This window comes from Pleurodeles waltl, chromosome 7 (assembly GCF_031143425.1).
Source record: "Pleurodeles waltl isolate 20211129_DDA chromosome 7, aPleWal1.hap1.20221129, whole genome shotgun sequence".
NCBI classification, from domain to species: Eukaryota; Metazoa; Chordata; class Amphibia; order Caudata; family Salamandridae; genus Pleurodeles; species Pleurodeles waltl.
The window spans coordinates 102420451-102439864 of NC_090446.1; the positions used below are offsets into that span (position 1 = coordinate 102420451).

Genomic DNA, 19414 nt, shown 5'->3' on the forward strand with positions numbered 1-19414 from the left:
AAAACACACAAACAACACTTTAACTAATCTCAAGACCCACCCCACATATCCCTATTCACAGAGTCATAAAAAAAACTTTTGAAAAGGACCTGGTAACACCCTATCACAACCTGGATCCCTGAAATACACTAAAGATGGGACATATTTCGTACTAAATATAAGGTACTTTTAAAAAATGACTGCTAAATGAAACTAACAAAAAACTCTCTCACCATAGAAATTAATTGGAATAAAAATTGTTGAATAGCTGTTTTCTAAAATGTAAAAAATTATTAAACATGTAAAACATGTCAGATAATGTACAACAAATTGTAAGTGTAAATTAAATGACAGTGTAAAAAAAAAACAGTTATTTAATGTATACTGTAAAAACGTATGTTAAATTTATGTTAAGAATATGTATATGAAACAATTATTAAATATTAAACAATAGAAAAAACCTAGAAAGTGTGCAACTTACCATACTATTTAAATAGGATTTATATTGTTTATTTAAAAATAAAATTTATTGCAACTTGTTTTAGCTATCAATATATGTATTTGTATAACTACAAATTTATGGTTAAAACGTTCAAAATATACTTTGAATTAACTTGTAAAAATAATTAAATAAATGAAAATAGGCTACATATTTTTATTCTACGAAAAATGTAAATAATGTTATTTATGCCAAATATTCAACTAACATCTCTTAAGGTATCTCTTCAAATGCCAACAATACCAATTATTTGCCATAAAGTACTCCTTCTACATTGAAATACAATTTAACAAACGATTTTTCGACTAAAATAGTTAAATGAAATATTCACACTCCAATGTAAACCATTTTGAAGAAAGCATTGGAAACTAAAGGGGTAACATTTCCCTATTCACACTCCAATCTAAACAAATTTTGGGGTGATGTTGGACATCAAATGAGTTATATTTACTAGTGTTTACTAGTCCCACTCCAATTTAGACCTATTCGGAGACTGTATTGGACACTAAAGGGGTGACATATTCATTTCCATTCCAGTATAAACCAATTTGATGAAGGTGTTAGGGACACCAAAGGGATGGCATCTACTATTTCCATTCCAGTCTAAAGCAATTTGAGGAAGGTGTTCGACACTAGAGGAGTGACATTTACTATTCCCATTCCAGTCTAAACCAATTTAGAGAAGGTGTTAGGCACTAAAGGGGGATTTTTACTATTACTCCAATCTAAACAATTAGGAGAAGGTTTTTGAACAGTAAATTTGAAGAAGGTGTTGAAAATTAAAGGGTTGACATTCACGATTCCGACTGCAATCTAAACCAATTTGAGAAAGGTGCTGGACAGTAAAGGGGTGACATTTATCATTTCCACTACCATCTAAAGCATTTTAGGCAAGATGTTGAACAGTAAAAAAATATATACACAATAAATAACCAAGCTCATAATTTTTGATGTATTAGATAAAACAAACATTATTTAGAAGACAAAATATCCCAATTTAAAAAAACAAACAAAAAAGAAAAATTAACATATAAAATAGTTTAATAACCACTATTGATAATTACTATATTTCAATAATATTGATTATTATTATTCCTACATTTTTAAACATAACATAAACAACCATAATCCCAAGTTGAAAACCATAAAATTAAAAACAAACTTGAAAAATGTAATTTGTATTATATTCAAATTAATAAATGTAAAAATATATATTACTAACAGAACTTATTTAAATAATAAAAATATGGGGCCTCATTACGAGGCTGGCAGTATATGTTTTAATTTTTAAAATAAAAATAAATATGCAATATATGATAATATAAGTAAAAGAAAACCTTCAATGAATTTATCAAAAAAACATTATACATTTCAGTGTTTAAAAAATACATAAACAATTTTTAAAAATTACATTAAACAAATATGAAATAAATTTTTTGTAAAAGTAAATTTACAAAAAAGTACATATTTAAGTTTCAGAATTGTAATTTTTACCACAACATCCGTAACTAAAATAATTATTTTAGTTTTCATATTAAAAAAATATATATTAAATGTAATTTGTCAATAAATTGATCTGAAATATGATTTTAAAAATGTAATAACGTAAAAAAGTAATTTATAAATGTTCAATATAAATTAGCATACTATTAAAATTCTTAACATTGCACTTAAATTAAAATTTTCACTTATTAAAATCTCCCCACCCCATCAAATCTAACATCTTGATACTAACTATACACACACGCACACACCATTTTTACACATAACTAAATGAATAAAAAATACAAATTTCAAAAATTTGGTAATTGATAAACTATTTTACTAAACACCCACATAAAAAATGATAAACATTTAAAATCAAACACCCTAGAATAAAAAACATACAAAATAACACTTGCAAATGAATATATACAATGTTTTCTAAATTAATATTTTTTACCACTGTATCAAAAACAACACTTAAAACGATATTCTTACCTTTGAGATTCCTGACAAAGATTTTTTGACATGCCGATATTCATGACAGGATATGTTTTTAATCACAATATTTTATATTCAATTCAAACACTTTCAGCACAATAGTTTAGCAAAACATTTACAGATTTGTTGTGATATTTTATTTTGAAAGCAATCACTAAAGTTGCTTTCAGGCTTCTGCAAGCTAAACTCAAACCTTATTAAATTTCCCTAAAACATCACCCAAATAGTATAGGCTTCACATTATTGAAACTTGTATCTACATTTGAACAACTGGACCTCTGGATAAAAATCTTGCCTTAGTTGCAGACACTCCTATTTCACAGATCCATACAGTGCTAGTGTAACTGGCAGCCAAAGCTTTTATGCTGTGGGGATTGTTCAGTGAATAATGTTGAGTTTTTAGAATGAATTTTTCTACTTTATTGCTTTCTATGAATGTGGTTTTATATGTTTATACTCTTGATGGGTGTTTTTATTATACATGGCTTTATTGCTATTTTTAACAAATGTATTGGTGATTATTTGTTGTAATGGATGAATTTTTTCATACCGAATAAAAGTTATTATTATTATTACATGAGAAATTGTTGTTTTAGTCCCCATGTAATGTGTCCTGTGCATCAGACAGTAGAACAATCCCTACTACAAACATGGTTTTAGTATCAGACACAGCACATCCAAGAATAAAGGACTGACACATATGATGATGCCAAGTTGTCGTGAGCAAGAAAACATGGCACATCCAGGTTAATGTTATGCTCTGCCAACAACTGTATTAAATTTTAACACAACTCCTAGTGGTGGTAGTAAACAGCAGTTAAACACACAATAATATGGCAGAGATAATCGTAGCAAGCTGCGATGGAACCTAACATTTCTCAGACATAAAGTTAAAAAATAAATAGAATGGCCCTGCTTAAACTTGACTTCCTCTTGAATCGAAGTGGTTTATGGAAAAATGCACCACAAGCAACCCATCTGTTGTAATTTATGAAATATGTGTTGGAGAAACAAAAGCTTTGAGAGAAAGGAAATTGCTTTCTTGGCTTTGAATGCATTGCCATGTTTGGCAGTAATGATGTGACAGCTGACACAAGCAAAGCACCATGTCTCTATTCTCAGATATCTTGAATGTGCATTTGCAATATATGTCAATACATACTAATCATGTCTTTGCCTCCATAAGAGTAATCTATGTTACTCCTGTGTAGGTGTAAATGACTCCTCAATGTCCAAGCCTCCTTCTCTCAGAATATTCTGTGAGTAGTTGTGTATTCCCTCAGACTTAGGTGTTACAGAGTTATGAATTTCTAGTAGTAAGATATGCTTATTCACAAGCCTTGTTTCCCTGAGTGAGAATGTCTTCATTCTTGAAATTCAGTATTAAGTTACAGTTAGGTCTGAAGTAAGATGCCACTACTCACTGGAAAATCTTTGTGACTGGGGCCAGGAATCTGTATTTTGTATGTTCTCATGTTTTAGTGAATCTCATTACCAAACATTTCCACAAACATTCACTCTTTATCAAGTCATATTCGCACAATCTGGATCCAGTTGCTGCATGTGTTTTGTCCAGTTGGATTTGCCAAAATCTACTCCATTTGGGTGATGAAGGACTAGCCACTCTTGAAGCTCTTCAAAGTGCTAGCATATTACCATTGGTCTACGTTTCAAGAAAATATTCAGTCTCTGCATGATAAACATTCTTAAGTTTTGTAGCAGTGGAGTATTGTAGTTCGGAAGTGCTAGATTGTGAAACCCCTAACTATTCTTGAATATCCTTAAAATAAATATCACGCTCTTTAATCATATATTGTTGCTATTTAGGGTTTCTCTTGAAAAGCTTCACATTTCAGCAGGGACGTGTGTTGTTTTGGGCCATTGGAACTGAGCCAGAGTCTGTCTAAATCCAGAAAACCTGTTGGGAAATCACGATTTTTCAATAGGTAATTAGAAGCAGAGTAATAGCCTCACAGCCAACTATGTGGTTGTGGCGGTCCGACTGCCTCATTCCAAGCTTGGCAGGCAGACCCGCCAACCTGACGCCGTTCCCACCAAGATCTTTGATCCCGACGGTCTCACAGCAGGAGCAGGTTGTAATGTGCCAGGACAGTGCCGGAAGCAGCACCACCTTGCTGATTACAACCTTGTTCTATGCCAGTCTTTTCATGGAGGTACCACTGCCATGAAAAGGCTGTCGGAGAACAGGTTCAGGGAGCCCCATGGGGGCACCTGTCCATGCCATGTGCAGTGTCCCACTGCCCAGCACCCTCAAAATGCACACTGTCTGCTGTGCAGACTGCGCATTTCGAGGGTGTTGGTGTCCCCTGCATGAGGCAGCATTGCAGCCGGCTCAATAATGAGCATGCGACAATGCTGCAACCACTTTACTGCTGGGCTGACTGGCAGAAACTAAAGTTCTAGTGTAGGCGTAGCAACTCTCATTTCTCTGCTTGTGATGAAACAGACCATTTGGTCTTTTTGTGTAGTGTATAGATTTGATATGAGTGGTAGCCTGGCTTTTCCCACTGATTGTGTTAATCCAACAGCAGAACCTTGGCATTTATTCTAGTGAAATAGCAAATACTGTTTTTCATACATGCTGGGTGGCCCAGGTAGGTCGTATCGGACCTAAATGTATCTGCTTCTTTGTAAAATACTTTTCAAACTAAGACTCATAATTTTGTATTCTTATGTTTTGCAGACTTAACGAAATACGGCTTCTTTGAAGACTTTGATTCAGGTCTGCTCCACAGGTCTTAAAAGACTGGTGAATAAACACTCAGTGACCGTCCCAGCTTCTCTGGTAACAAATCCAAGCAGTATTCAGCCTAGAACATTTTGTTAATGGCGATGCCACACAATTTGACAATAGAAAATTCTCATCAACCTACAAAGGAGCTTCTGTGTTTCAATGGCTCCTCTCATGGCAATGGGTTTGATTCGGACTCGCCAAGCTCGAACGAAGCCTACAGCCCATCATTGCATTCGAGCTCTTGCAGCCCTTCAGACTCCTACAGCAAACCCCTCTGTAAAGGAACGCCCCCAAAGAAGGCACAGTACGATAGTGACGAACCTTGTGGAATTAAATTTGTCCCATCTGAGAAGGAGCACTTGTGTGGATGGGGCGCCTTCACACCTAGGTTCTTACAGCATTTTAATACACCAAAAGGCGTGCTGTTCTTCCTCTGTGTTGCTTCCTTTCTACAGGGTATGATTGTCAACGGCTTTATCAACACTGTCATCACCTCCATAGAAAGACGGTTTGACCTTCGCAGCTATCACAGTGGGACGATCGCAAGTTCCTACGACATTGCTGCATGTGTTTGCTTGACTTTCGTCAGCTACTTTGGGGGCAACGGACACAAACCTCACTGGTTAGGTTGGGGGGCACTGATCATGGGAATTGGCTCCGTAGTGTTTGCACTGCCTCATTTTATGACTAGCCAATATGAGGTGCACTTCTCTGAACAGACAGGCATGTGCCATTCCAACCAGACTTTGCCCTGTACCGAGGGTGCGTCCAGTCTATCCAACTACAGGTTTCTCTTCATGTTTGGACAGTTCCTTCATGGTGTTGGGGCTACACCACTCTACACGCTCGGAGTGACCTATTTAGATGAAAATGTGAAGTCCAACTATTCTCCTGTTTACATCGGTAAGATACATGGCCTTTGGAGGAGGGAAACATGTTGAATTTGGTAACTGAGATGTTCATTAAATGGTAAGCCAGTGAATCGACACCACCTGGCCAACGCTGCAGGATACTTTTATTTAGTAGTTCATGCAGGATTGGGTTTGTTGCATGTTTGAAGTTTTTGGTTTTAAATGGTCACCTTCATATAAGATATGCTTTGAGACATAGTTGAGTATTTTTGTACTGGTATCGATTTGGCTATGTGGGGGATTTCATTCAGAGAATCTCTGTGACTCCAAAGTATGATTCAAGTGCTTAGACACTCCTTTAGATTTCAAAGAGATTTCTGGCACCATACAAGAGCATATGACATTTGTGGAATGTAATTTTAAAAAAGATTGGACTTCATCTAAAGTCTTCAGTCGACTATAGCAGATCTAGTTTCCCGTAGTTGTGGGCTTAATGAAGACCAGCTATACATTGTAACCCTTTGTTGTGTACCTTCAAAAGGTGGAAATGCAAACATTGTAGTTTTGCGGTGAGGTAGACAAGTAGGTACCTTAGTGAAAGAGCAGTTTGGTTAAGGTTGGCTCTTTTCTCCACCGTGGCATATGTCAGGTGTCAATAACCTATAATCTCTGACGAATTTCTAATTATTTGTTTAAGCTGTTTAACATCTTTTCATTTTGATAGAACTTAAGAGGTTAAACTGCTTCAAGGGCTGTGCCCCAAAAAAACTATGCTGCTGGGACTCGGAAGGTCAGCGAGCCCTGAATGATTACTGCATTTAAATATAAATATGTACAAACATGAGATCGGGTAGAAGAATCTAATTAGTCCTGCAGCTGTGCCACAGTTAATGTATGTGTGCGAGGTCTATAGGTATTTGGCTTGTCTATCTCTGTAGCATATCTATACATATAAAATCTTTATAATAGATCTGCTTCCTTATGATTGAATGATTCCAGATTTCCTGAGATCCACCAGCGGCAGAAAGCAGTGTCGGTCAGAGGAGCTACTCTTCGAAAGTCCTACCCTCTACCTGGAGTCGTTCTTAAAAAGCCTTAAAACTCTTTCACTCTGTTGCTTTCTTGGCATGTTCTTATGCGTGCTTGTCTGCAATCTTGCCAGTCGTCTCGCGCTGTCAGACCGAAAGCTTGCATACCAGAGCTAGTTAAATACTAATATATTTAGTCACAACAGTGGTGGTGACCTTCAGGGCTATTTATCATTTGTCAAAGTCCCTTAGCTCAAACGAACGATGGATTGTGCAGATAGCATTCTAGTGCCCTGTACAAACGCAAGAACAACCGGCAAAGGAGGAGCGGAGGAAGTGGATCTATCCTCAGAGATGACTTGTTTATTTTCCTATCATTCAGTGGCCGCTCCTCCATTTGGGCGGAGGAGAGTCGCCCCCCTGCCAGCAGCGGCAGCTGCAAAACCTTTTAAAGAAAACGATAATCAACCATGTTTATTATCGTTTTGAAAGGGGCGGGCCATGAGGGTGACGGCAACAAAGGGGGAGTGCTCAGCACCCCCCCTTCATAGTGCATGTGTGTTTGGCCGACCGTCTCGAGCCGGCCAAACACACATGCGCTGTAGGCTCTTTCTTGCTGAGCTGGATAGAGCCTGCAGAGGCTCCCAGTCTGGCTGGGAGGGCCCTCCCAGCCAATCCTGATGCTGCTCTGACCAGCATCAGAATTGGCGCAGGGCAGGCTGGGAGCCTGTGCCTGCCGCAAAGGAGCGTCGAGGGACAGAGGAGTGGCAGAGGAGGTTAGTGATTTTTTGTTTTTCACTAAATAAAATGTTTATTCCCTCCCGCCCCTTCTGCGGCCCGCGAGTCGCTATTGCTATCATTACACATCATGTCACTGAGGGGGGCACAGTTGTTGCTCCTGACATCCACTCATATTGTACTGATGTATCCCCTGTTGTGAGAGCCTGTGGTGAGATTTCAGATGCAGCAAAATCCATGTGAGCTCCCACTAAAATGTTGCTGAGGATCAGGCTTGAGAGAGGATACATGCTTGTTAACCCTTCTAAAGATCGCCTTGTATAGTCACCGGTCATGTACAAAGAACCAACTGAGGGCAAGAGCTACAGCGTCTAGCTTTGAAAGATCAATATAAATACAAGCCATGATCTAGTTAAGTCCATAATGTCATTTAATATTACATTAAAAATGAGAGGTATCATACTTCCAGTGGTGCTTTTTCTTTCCAGATCGTTCTGATATATTTAGGACGTTTTTCAGGGAGCATAAACACTAATCAGCAGTACTTATTCATTAACGTCATTGTTACAGGCCATTAACATGTAATCGGTTTATTAAACAAGCATTGGCAAAGCCAATAGGTCTTGGCTAGGCAAGCACTATTTTCTTTGCCAATGTATTTTAGCCATGTAGTATACCAGTGCGTCTGCTGTTCAGCAGGTTAGTGGCGTGGAATGGGACTTGGTAGATTGGGGTAGAGTTGACTGGGGTAGATTGGGGTAGAGTGGAGAAGACTAGGGTAGCTTGAGATAGAGTGATGTAGACTGGAGTGGGGTAGACTGTAGTAGAGTAGAGTGAGGTAGATTGGAGTGGAGTAGAGTGGGTATATTGGAGTGAGGTAGAGGTAGAGTGCAGTAGATTGTGTGAGTAGATTGGAGTGGAGTAGATTGAATTGGGATAGGCGGGGTGGAGTGGGGTAGAGTGGAATGGGGTAGAGTGGAGTGGAGTGGGATGTGTAGATTGGAGTAAAGTAGGGTTAATTGGGTTGGGATTAGGTCGATTGGACTGGGCTAGATCAGGGTAGGTTGTGGTAGAGTGGGGTAGATTGGAATGGAGTGGGGTAGACTGGGTAGATTGGAATGTAGTGGAGTGGGTAAGACTGAGTGGATTTGAGTAGGGCAGATTAGAATGGAGTGGGGTAGACTCTGACATATTTCTCTGATGTCAAAGAAAGAAGAGTAAACACCAAGCTCCATCCAAAGACATAGCCTGACAGTTGACCTCTGTATTTCAATGCACAGCAATGTGACAAGACAAGAAAAAGCTTTAAAGGTCTGTTTACAGAAGGTTAGTGCTTGAAGAACAGCCAAAAGCAAATCAAGCCAGCAAATAGAAAACACGCAACTGTGAGTTACAAACCTCAAAGCCAATAGTAAGCAATGGGCGAAATGCATTTCCAGGGAAGCTTTCAAAATGGCCACAAGAAGTCTTAAGCAAACCAGCAGCTGTCTGGTAGGCTTTGACCTGAAACCACCAAGTAACTCCCCACCATTCCTCTCTGATACCCGCAATCCAGAAAGCTTTCTGTCAGAAAAACCCTGACACATAATACAATAATCTGCACCTCTGGCAGCAAGGGGGCACAGAATTAGTGAGCGCTGTACTACTGAAAAGCTTCGCAGATTTGTGCTTCTGAATTCCTACAAAGCCCTCTTGCAGAAACCTGTGAGCCAATTGGCTGATCCGTGGCTTGGGGGGGCTGCACACTATGATTTTGGTAAAGCAATGGTAGTGGCTCTCTGCTCTTCCTCACCTTGCTCATCCATGGAAATAGATGTCCCCCCGAGCAGTCATTAACAGGTCAGCACATCTTCTGCTTACTGCTGTCCTCATAAATACCAAGATTGCCTTGCTGTAAACTCAGCCCTCCTGTTTCAGCACAGCGTCAGCTTGTGTGATGAACCCTGGAATCTGCTGTGGCACTGGAATGCTCGCTCACATTATCTGTAAAATATATATGACAATTATATATCTTTCAACATGGTACTTAAACTGGCCCAATAAATGCAGAAAAAAAACCATACACTCTGAATTTAAGGTGCACTGCGAGGCATTACTGCAATATGTATATAAAAACATGAAACTGCAAAGAATACAGCAGGGCGATAATGGCGTAAACCTCGTCCGCCAAATGATTAGAAGGCTACAAAGATTAAAGGAGCCAGAGTGAAGACAAGCAAGGAGGGTGCAAGCAGCACTAACATTTAATCTTGGTCTTTGAATGCACAGCAAATGTGACGAGATAAGAACAAGATTTACAGGCCTGTTTACAGAAGCGTAGCAGAGCTCAGAGCAAGTGAAAACAGGACCGATTGTGTGAATTGCTTTTCAACAAAGCAAAAAGTAATTCCTAAAACAGATGCTAAAATTTGACCAGTGGATTGATATAGTAATTGGCCCACTCCCTTGGACAGGGATAAACATAGGAAGAGGCATGATGCATGCATGCATGCCGTGGACAAATGGGGAGAAAGAATAGGAGCGTGACAAAGGAGCCAACAAATGGAAAGCCAATGGGTGGGCTGAAGCCCTCAAAGTATATACAACAAGTCTCGAAGACGGCGCAAGTTCTGTCTAGCTGAGACCTAAAAACGTTGATCCGGAGTTATATATGGATATATGGATGATAGGAATGATATATGGATTTCATAATGTTCCTTTGCTCATAACACTAGATGGTACTATAGGAAAAGAAACTAAATCCAATTGGTATGTAGTAACCATAACTCTGGCAGTTTATCAAACCAGTTAGAAAAAGTGTCCATGGGGAGGCAGTTACTGCTTATCTTTGAGGATAACAATGACAAATAGTCAGTGATCCTACTCTCATGACTCATTTCGTCCAACAGAGCTTGCTCCAGATCTTACCAAATGGGATATCAACTTTCCGCCCTTGTGATTTTTCGTATCTCCCATAAGCTTCAGCTAGCTTATATCACCGGTAGAAATACTTTTTGTATCTTTTGGTTGCTACTCAGAAGATTAATGCAAAAGAAAACTAGGCCCACTATGCATCATTTAGGATTTGCATTTTCCTACAAGTAGATAAAAGCCTGCTGCCACATGGAAGATGTCCGCAATACTGCAAGAAATCTGTGAAATCATTGTCTTCCTCACACTATCTGGTAACTTGGTTTTAAGAAAACGTTCAAATTAATGGAAAGACAGGCAGTGCATGTCTGCACTACTACACTGGTAAAATGAACACAAAAGTAAAATATTTTCACAAATGCCCCTTTTCTGCTAAAACATACTAGTTCACAAGGGTAAAAGGTAGATATTGGTATGGAGCTTGTAAAAATGAAAACGTGAAAGAGCAGTACAGGACCATATTCCGCACAGTGAGCAAATGTCTTCCAGAATTTAGCAAGAGACAACGCAGATTGTGTCATTGAGAGATGATTCCAGGAAGGCACAACCCTTGCCAGTGAATGACAATTGCAGAAAGACAGCTCACACCTGTGGGAGATGGGTTCCCATGGGCAACTCATAACAGTGATAGATGAGTACAAAAAGGCTGCCCATAGCAGTCATAGTTGATTACATGAAGGTAAATCTTACTAGTGAGATGATTGCAGGAAGACATCTCATCTTAGTGAGGGATTAGTGCTGGAAGACAGCTCAAATCAGAGAGAGATTAGTAAAGTAAGCCAAGTGATGTTAGGGAGAGAGAAGGCAGCTCATACAAGTGGCATAGATAAAGGAATACAAACCATTTTGTAAGTGATGAATACCAGAAGGTAGTACAAACTAATAAGATGACACAGATCTGCCAGTGGGCGGTAAGTGCAGGAGACCGCCCAGACAAGTGTCAGAGAGTATTGGAAGACCACTCACATCACTGAAAGATGAGTACACAATGCCAATATAACCAAGTAAAAGATGGATACAGCAATGAACCTCATGACACTGAGAGATGGATTCTAGAATGAGGCTTATATCAGTGAGAGATGCTTACATGGAGTCAGGTTGCAACAGAAAGAGATGAGTACGTAAAGGTGATTTGTGCCAGTGAAAGCAGTGTGCACAAGACAGCTCAAACCAGTGAGAGACTAGCAGAGAAAGTAGTTCTTACCAGTGGAGGATAAATACAGGCAGGCACCTTCTGCAAGTGAGAGATGAGTACAAGAAGGCATCTCTAACCAGAGAGAGAGGTCGGTGGGGGACACAGGTCACATGAGTGAAACAGAGTTGTAGGAAAACAGTCCATGCCAGTGAGAGACGGCTAGATGAAGGTGGTACAATCCACTGAGGAGTGAACGCAGGAACTAACTAATTACAACAAAAGCAGCTTATATCATTGACAAACCAGTTCGGGAAGGCATTTATTACCAGTGACGAATGAATAAAAAAGCAGCGGTGGCCACTGCATATGTCAAAGGGGGTCACGACAGGGAAAACATTTTTAAAAAAAGGAAGAAACCACTTACCTCGCGCCGCACCGCCCTGTCCGTCGTCTCCTGCCACCTCGCCGCTCTAGTGGCATCCCAGCTTTCAATGGGACACCTGCACAGGCTCTCCAATAATCTGGGTGCAGCTTACAAGCTAAACACAGTATGTAAGCAGCGTCAGGATTGGTCTGAGCGGCAGTCACTGCTGCTCAGACACAAGCCTGAGGTCTGTGCTGTTTCTCCAGCCCAGCTGTGTATACATCTGGGTTGGGGAAACCTAAGGGCGCATGTGTGTTTGGCCGGCCTCAGACGGCTGGCCAAATACACCTGCGCACTAAGTGCACTCTCCCTTCCTCCCCCATCCCAGTGGGCCAGCCCCGCCCCTCCCTGCACCTGTTGGCTCAGCCAGCAGATGAAAAATGCTGAAAAAGAAAACAATAGCAAGCCATCGTTTTATTTTTCATCTGCTGTCTCAGCCAGGTGGGGCGACACCCCTTCGCCACTGCGGAGAAGCCGCCCCTGGAAAAAAGGGCTGCTCACACTAGTAAATGTAAAAGAGAGCAGCTCAGAATAGTTAAGGATGTAGAGAGGAATAAATAGAATACAACATGTGACAGTGTGAAGAGTATAGCTGTGTTCTAAGACTACCAGAGACTGTAGGGATAGGGATTTAAAATCTGCAGTGTCGCGTATGGGATCCAAGAAAAAGATTACAGAAACGTTAGCTAATACCAAACCGTTTAGCCAATCATGTTAGTGTAGAGCTGATCTTAAGGCTTTTGTTTGGATGCATGGAGGAATATGAAATGGTCAGTACATACCAAATAACGATATAGAAAAATTATTAATTTTATGCACTAATAACATATTAGTATAAATAGTCTGTTTTCCCTTTCATGGAGATACATGTCTTCAGGATGAAAGAAAGGAAGAGGGGAAACTTGTAGGGAAAAATCACTTGATTTGCAAAAGCAGGAAACACTTCCACAAAGACCAAAGCACTTGTGCCCTAAAAAGAAAGGTCTGTTTTTCTGAAAACTTTACTCTCCTTGCTCAGTCAGATATCAGACAAGTTAAAGAAAAACTTAAAAATAAGGATACTCCATTCTAGAATCTTATTACCTGGTGCGAGCAAATAGCCATTTGTGAAAATGATGAAAAAAATGTGTTTCTCCGGATGGTCCTAATGCAGAATAAAATTTGGAAATCTGGGTGTTGATGGCTGGTGTTCTGGTGAAGTCTCGCAGCCAATAGAATGCAGTGAGAAATTCTCCTTTCATTTGTGATGAGGCTAAGATAGCAGTGATGCCAAAGGCAGGTGGTCATTTTTCAGCTGAAGCCCAACATGCATCCCACTGAAGGGCCCTCCATCCTATGCTTGCACAGCTTCTTACGGGAGGAAATACTGCTTCAAGAAGAGGATTTCTGCACCCATGGACACTAATGCAAAGATGCAGAGCCTTTGTCAGCTGCCACTCATTTCTACAACCAGTATGCAAACCATGGTGTCAGAGTGCTGATATTTGTGGAGGTGGAGAGGATGTCTCGCCTGTAAGTTAGTGCGTCTGCAGCTCATGTGGCCAGTGGAGCTGGAAAGAAGGAAGTCACAAGCTGTCCAGGAAATGACCTTCTTGGTGAAGGTAACCTCAATCTTTACTCATTTCAAGACACAAGCCAAGCTCAGACATTCTTATCAGCCTGCCCTGTGAAATTTCATCTTAGGTGGCTAAGGACCCTAGATATCACCTAGATCAGGAGAAGGATTCTGTAAGATATGTTTCTCTGAACAAGCAATTCCTCTTTAAAGAGGTGCCTCAGGAGTCATCTGTACGTTCCGTAGAAAAAGACCAAAGTAAGAAAGGTGCAGTAAATAACAATCTTCAAGTGTATGAAAGAGAAACAAAATACACACAAAACCACATCATTCTGCCGCTTCCTGTCATTCTAAGTCATAATGTCATTAAGACTTCCAAACGGAAGCAGTAAAATACAGCTTCAGGGTGCAAAGAATCTTAATAAGACATCCAGACTTTAGCCACTGAGAGGAGAGCAAAATAGAGCATTAAGTGTTCCCTTGCACTATTTCAGCACTTGTTTTTATACAAAACTGAACATCCAGACTTTAGCCACTCAGAGGAAAGTAAAATACAGCATTAAATGTTCCCTCGCTCTGTTTCAACGCCTCATTTTTTTTATACAAAATCAAACGTAGGCTGTTTCATTGCGACCTCTGACTGATTATTCACAGTTTAACTAAACATGACTAAAGCCCACTGCCTCCCCTTTCCTCCAAGGCATTTCTGTGTGGCTAATTGAGAGATTACATGCTCAAGGACCTACTTGCTCTTCACCAGTGGTTTTTAAATGATTTTAATCTCGCCCTTCAATGCACCCTCGCTTTTATTTTCATCACTCGTATTCACTCCCCAGTGCCAATTCAAGGGCAATTTAAGAGGCAGCCAGAATAAGAATGTCCAAATGATCATCAATTCAGGGTCATTTCCTTTACCATAAGAGAGGCTGCCTTCCTCAGACCATACGAAGCCTTTAGTTGCCGCATGCTTTCCCTCTAGTCCTCTAGCCATAACCATCTTCCTGGACTCTGAATTGTCTGTAGCTCCGTAGGCTGTGAGCGTCTTCCTAGTTCCAGTGCTTTCCCACAAGGGACATAAATACTTGCAGTCCATGAAGGCAACTTGGAATGCCTTGTGTGTCACAGATAAAAGGTCCCTCTTCCAAGGTAGAAAGGAGCTCATGTGGGTAAATTATCAAATTAGCCAGAGAAGAGAAGCAAGACATTCCATCCAGAGCTTTTTCTTCCTTCATCGCAGCTCCAAATAGAAATCTTTAACCAGTGCAAGAATACAAAGCCACTTCAGCTTAAAACATGCTACCCATACATCAGCCCTGGTATTAACGTTGAACACTTTTTTGAGCTAGAAATCCACGTTTGCATACGCTGCTGTGGCTTACCTGCAACAGGAAGTTGGTCTGGAGCAAGCAGCTCCTCAAAGCATTTGGTCTGCATCAATCTTCCTTATTCAGTTCTAACGAGGCACACTTTATTTAAATGATTTCAGGAACCCCATGTACTCATACCCCCTTGACCAAGAAACTAAAATCCCACAGAGCTGGAAAGAAAGAACATAGGCAGACGTTTTATTTCTAATCGTGCTCGTGTTTAGTCTTCCAGGCAAAGAGAATGAAATGCAAGGCGACTAGTAATGATGGTAGACACACTTGGGGTGTGTGTGTGTGTGTGTATATATATATATATATGTTATATGTGTGCTCAGAATGCTCAGAATGCTCAGCTTGGAGTCAGTGGAAGATTTTGGTTTACACCAGCAGAGCCTCCACTGGTCTGTCATCCTGTCGACTACCTAGTCCGTCAGGGCGAAGTGTCAGTCACCGATTGTATTGAAGGTGGCACTACTGACACTATTTCTTTCTACAAAGGAACACAATGCAAGGTGTTTCATGAAGGGAAAAGGCGGAACAGTTCCCATGAGCAGCAATGAAACTCTCTATTCACCAGGATCCCTAGTTTTGCCCTTTTCTTTTTTTTTTAAACTGCTACCTTGGGACTTTTCTCTTAAAACCAAAAACACTTTGCAGTGTAAATGCAACAAACATGGCGCCTGCAGGCCAGAACTTAGTGCATGTTTCAAAGACACCAGTGTGGCAGCTCAGCTGAAGGCACAGAGGTCCACATATGTCTGGGGCAAGGATCTCTGAATTTGCCAGACGGACCTTTACTGGGAGAGCAGAGGCCATGGCTTCTGATGATATGGCAGTCTGATCCCATAAACATCGCTTGAAACACAGCTAAGAATGAACTTCGGTTCTGACTTTCTAAAATTGGAAAGACATTCGTAAATGAATTCATATAGGCGCCAGGAAATGTATTTTTCCATTGCATAAATATGTCACAGACTATTAGCCCTCTACAAAATGAATGGAAATTGTTCAACAATTGAATTACGCTCAATTCATACAGCAAACGGTGAGCGTAGGAGTCCAGCTGATGATAGTGTATAATAGATAGAAGAGGACAAGTCATACCACTGAAGAATAGATAAATATAGCTAGGTAGGTTGTACTTCTTACAGATGGGAAAACAACTCAGCAGTGAGCAGTGGTCAGAAAAAGGCACTGAACCACTCTGAATTGAGTAGAAAAATCTGCAGAGACCTAGTAGCTTTTTATCAATTTGTGGATGGAGGCAACTCATGCCACTGAGGGATTATAGCAGCAGAAGAGGAATTGTTTCAGCCAGAAAAGGGAAGAGAAATACAGCTGATTAAGTCAGATATAAATCTCATTGGCAAGAAAATTACTTCAAATGATATAGTTAGAAAAAAAATCGGTAATATTTGTTTACTAAAAATAGCTATGGCGAGTCATTGGGGAGAATCTGTAGCTAACAGATCAGTGAGCAAGGCAAAAAGGTGAAAATGGCAGACTAGGAAAGTCAAAAATAAGATGAAAAGCAGGAATAAAGAAGCTGCATTTTAAGACCAGAATTCCTCACGATTAGCAATAGCGGGGGCTCCTCCACAATGGCAGAGGAGAGTCGCCCCACTGGCCCGCAGCTGAGATATAAAACATTTTTTCGTTTTATTTTTCAGCTGCCTGCTCAGCTGAGCTAGTGTGTGAAGGGAGCGGAGTGCGGGACTGGGACATAGGAGGGAAAAGGGGAGTGTACTAAGTGCATGTTAGTTTGACCAGCCGTCTTAGACTGGCCGAACTGACATGCACACTTAGGTTTCTGCAACGGAGAAACTGCACAGACTCCAACGCAGTGTCTGAGCTGCAGTCCAAGCCACTCAGATCAATCCTGACTCTGCTCTCATACTAAGTCTAGCGTGAGTGCAGCACCAGGATTGTGCAGGGAGCCTGTGCTGGTGTCCCAACACCATCAGAAGAGGAGCCCGAGGCGGCTGGTTGCGTTGCGAACGATAAGTTTTTTTTTTGTTTTTTTTTATCCCCCTGTCCTGTCGCCCCGCCACCCCACCCTGCAGCAGCTGCGTCTGATTAGCAGTGTGTCTATGCACTAAAAACTTTCTAAAAACAGGTTGTTTTTCTTTCCTTTCAGCGATCTTCTACACTGCAGCCATCCTTGGCCCTGCAGCTGGCTACCTGCTCGGAGGGATTTTCCTAAACATGTACACAGAAATTGGCACTGAGTAAGTTACTAGAAATTCCTATGAACCTCGTTTCACCAGAAACTTAGACATTTCTATTATGCATACCCCAGAGGGGTTGCACCTTTTATTACTGCAGCAAAGAGCCTTAACTATACAGAGCACAGCAGGCTTTTATGTAGCATTACTTTGTTAGATCCATGGACAGTGTGGCAGACTTATATCAAGGAGAGACCACTTAACTGCAATTTTAAAAAAACATTGCATTTGGTATTAGTATACCAAAGACAGGTATGTCTACTAGAGGTTACCAAAGGTGTATGCGTAGTACTTAGGCCTACATAGACTTATGCCTGAGAGATATTGTCATCTTCACAAATAATTCAGATGGCTTAAACTTGATGTTAATTTAATAAAGATACAGGGCCACCTTCTGCCCACATCAAGTGCCTCATTCTGAGTGCACCAGTAACTCTGGTTGGGCAAGAAAAGGGAGTCAAGGCAGCTTTGAAAGTATGGGATCCACAGTAACTCTGGGGATCGGGGGTGTTTTAGCTTTCCCAAAGCTGCCAAAGTGTCTGGCTGAAATTCCAGGAAGAAGCGTGCATGAATGGGTGCAGAAACCCTGATTCACACGAGTTGTTCTCCATACTCCTGTATTTGTGATTGTTCTGCCCCCTGGAGATTATTAGGGGTGAAGCTGGGGGATAAAGAGCCGAAAATCACCTGCCTTGTAATGGGCCTCTAAGGCACGTCTTTCATACACAGTTCATCAGGCTTAGAACTGATAATACAAGCAGGACCATTAGCACACATATACTTTAGGAACACTTCGAATGGTGGTGTATCTCCAAATGGCTACACTAGCAAATAAACACTGATATTATTGCATTATGGATGTTGCAACTTCTACAATGATTTGAAAAAGAAAGTACCCCCTGTAAAGATTGTATGCTTTTACTTAAGACATATCTGACCTATAGCTAGTCCCCATCAAGTCCGGACAGTAAATGAATTCAATCTGGTATAACAAATAGCACTTACGATTTTTATTGTGTCATCAGTTAAACAAATAGATCAACCAACATTTAGCAGCTTTGGGTTAAAAATAAGCTCATGCATTGATTCAGTAGTGTGGAATACTTTGAAGTACAATTTATCAGTTTCAGACATCACTTTGAGGAATTGTGCTCCCCTCCTCCTTACAGAACTGCATATGCTTGGTGATGTCTTAAGGCATTTGTTTAGGTACATCTGTCCTTACGACCCAGCACAGCATATTTACAGGCTTGGTGTCTGAACTTTGACTTGGCTACTCAAAAATCCCAAATCTTACTTTTCAGCCATTCATTCTTAGATTTAATAGTGTGCTTTGGATCACTGCCAGTTTGCATGATCCACCTTTGGGTAAACTCTAGCAGCTGTGCAGAAGGTCTCATATTTTCACTAGAATACACTGCTATAGGGCAGTATTAATAGTGGCCTCGGTGATTACCGCAGCTTTATAGCAAGCGCAAATTCTCACCCCTCTGCTACCATGAGGTATGAGGCTTTTGTGGTAACACACAGTAATTGATTCTCCCCAAAGATGATGTTATTCATTCCATCTAAAGAACTCCACTTTTGTCTCATCTGTCCAGGGGACACTGGTGTGGATGCCTTGCGGTTCATTCAGGCCCTGCTTTGCAAGCCTACGCTGCATTGCTCTGTTATTTTTGTAGAAGTGGTGTTTTCGTTTGACTACTCTTCAATGAAAGCCATAAACTTTCAGTATTTTTCTAATGTTAAACTCATGAGCTCCAGCATTTATTCTATTGAGAGTTGCCTATAGTTTCATGACTGTAGCTTAGGTGGTTCTGGTTGAATGCTTAGACCATCATAGATTTTGAATTTGCAGGGGAGCCCACTCCTGGGTATAGATGCAGTTGTCTTAAACTTTCCCGTTTATAATTACATAATATGAAGGACTTCGTATTGTATAAAAAGGCTTCTAACTACGGTTCC

At 40.5% G+C, this 19414-nt stretch overlaps 1 protein-coding gene across 1 annotated transcript in view; it reads left to right on the forward strand.

Moving 5' to 3' along the window:
* SLCO4A1 (solute carrier organic anion transporter family member 4A1) overlaps window positions 1-19414 on the forward strand; it is a 414240-nt gene that overhangs the window by 90906 nt on the left and 303920 nt on the right. The window contains exons 2-3 of the mRNA XM_069243161.1: window positions 5166-6119; window positions 17362-17452. Of these exons, the coding sequence (XP_069099262.1) occupies window positions 5309-6119; window positions 17362-17452 (902 nt within the window). The 5' untranslated portion in view covers window positions 5166-5308. The remainder of the gene's footprint in view (window positions 1-5165; window positions 6120-17361; window positions 17453-19414) is intronic.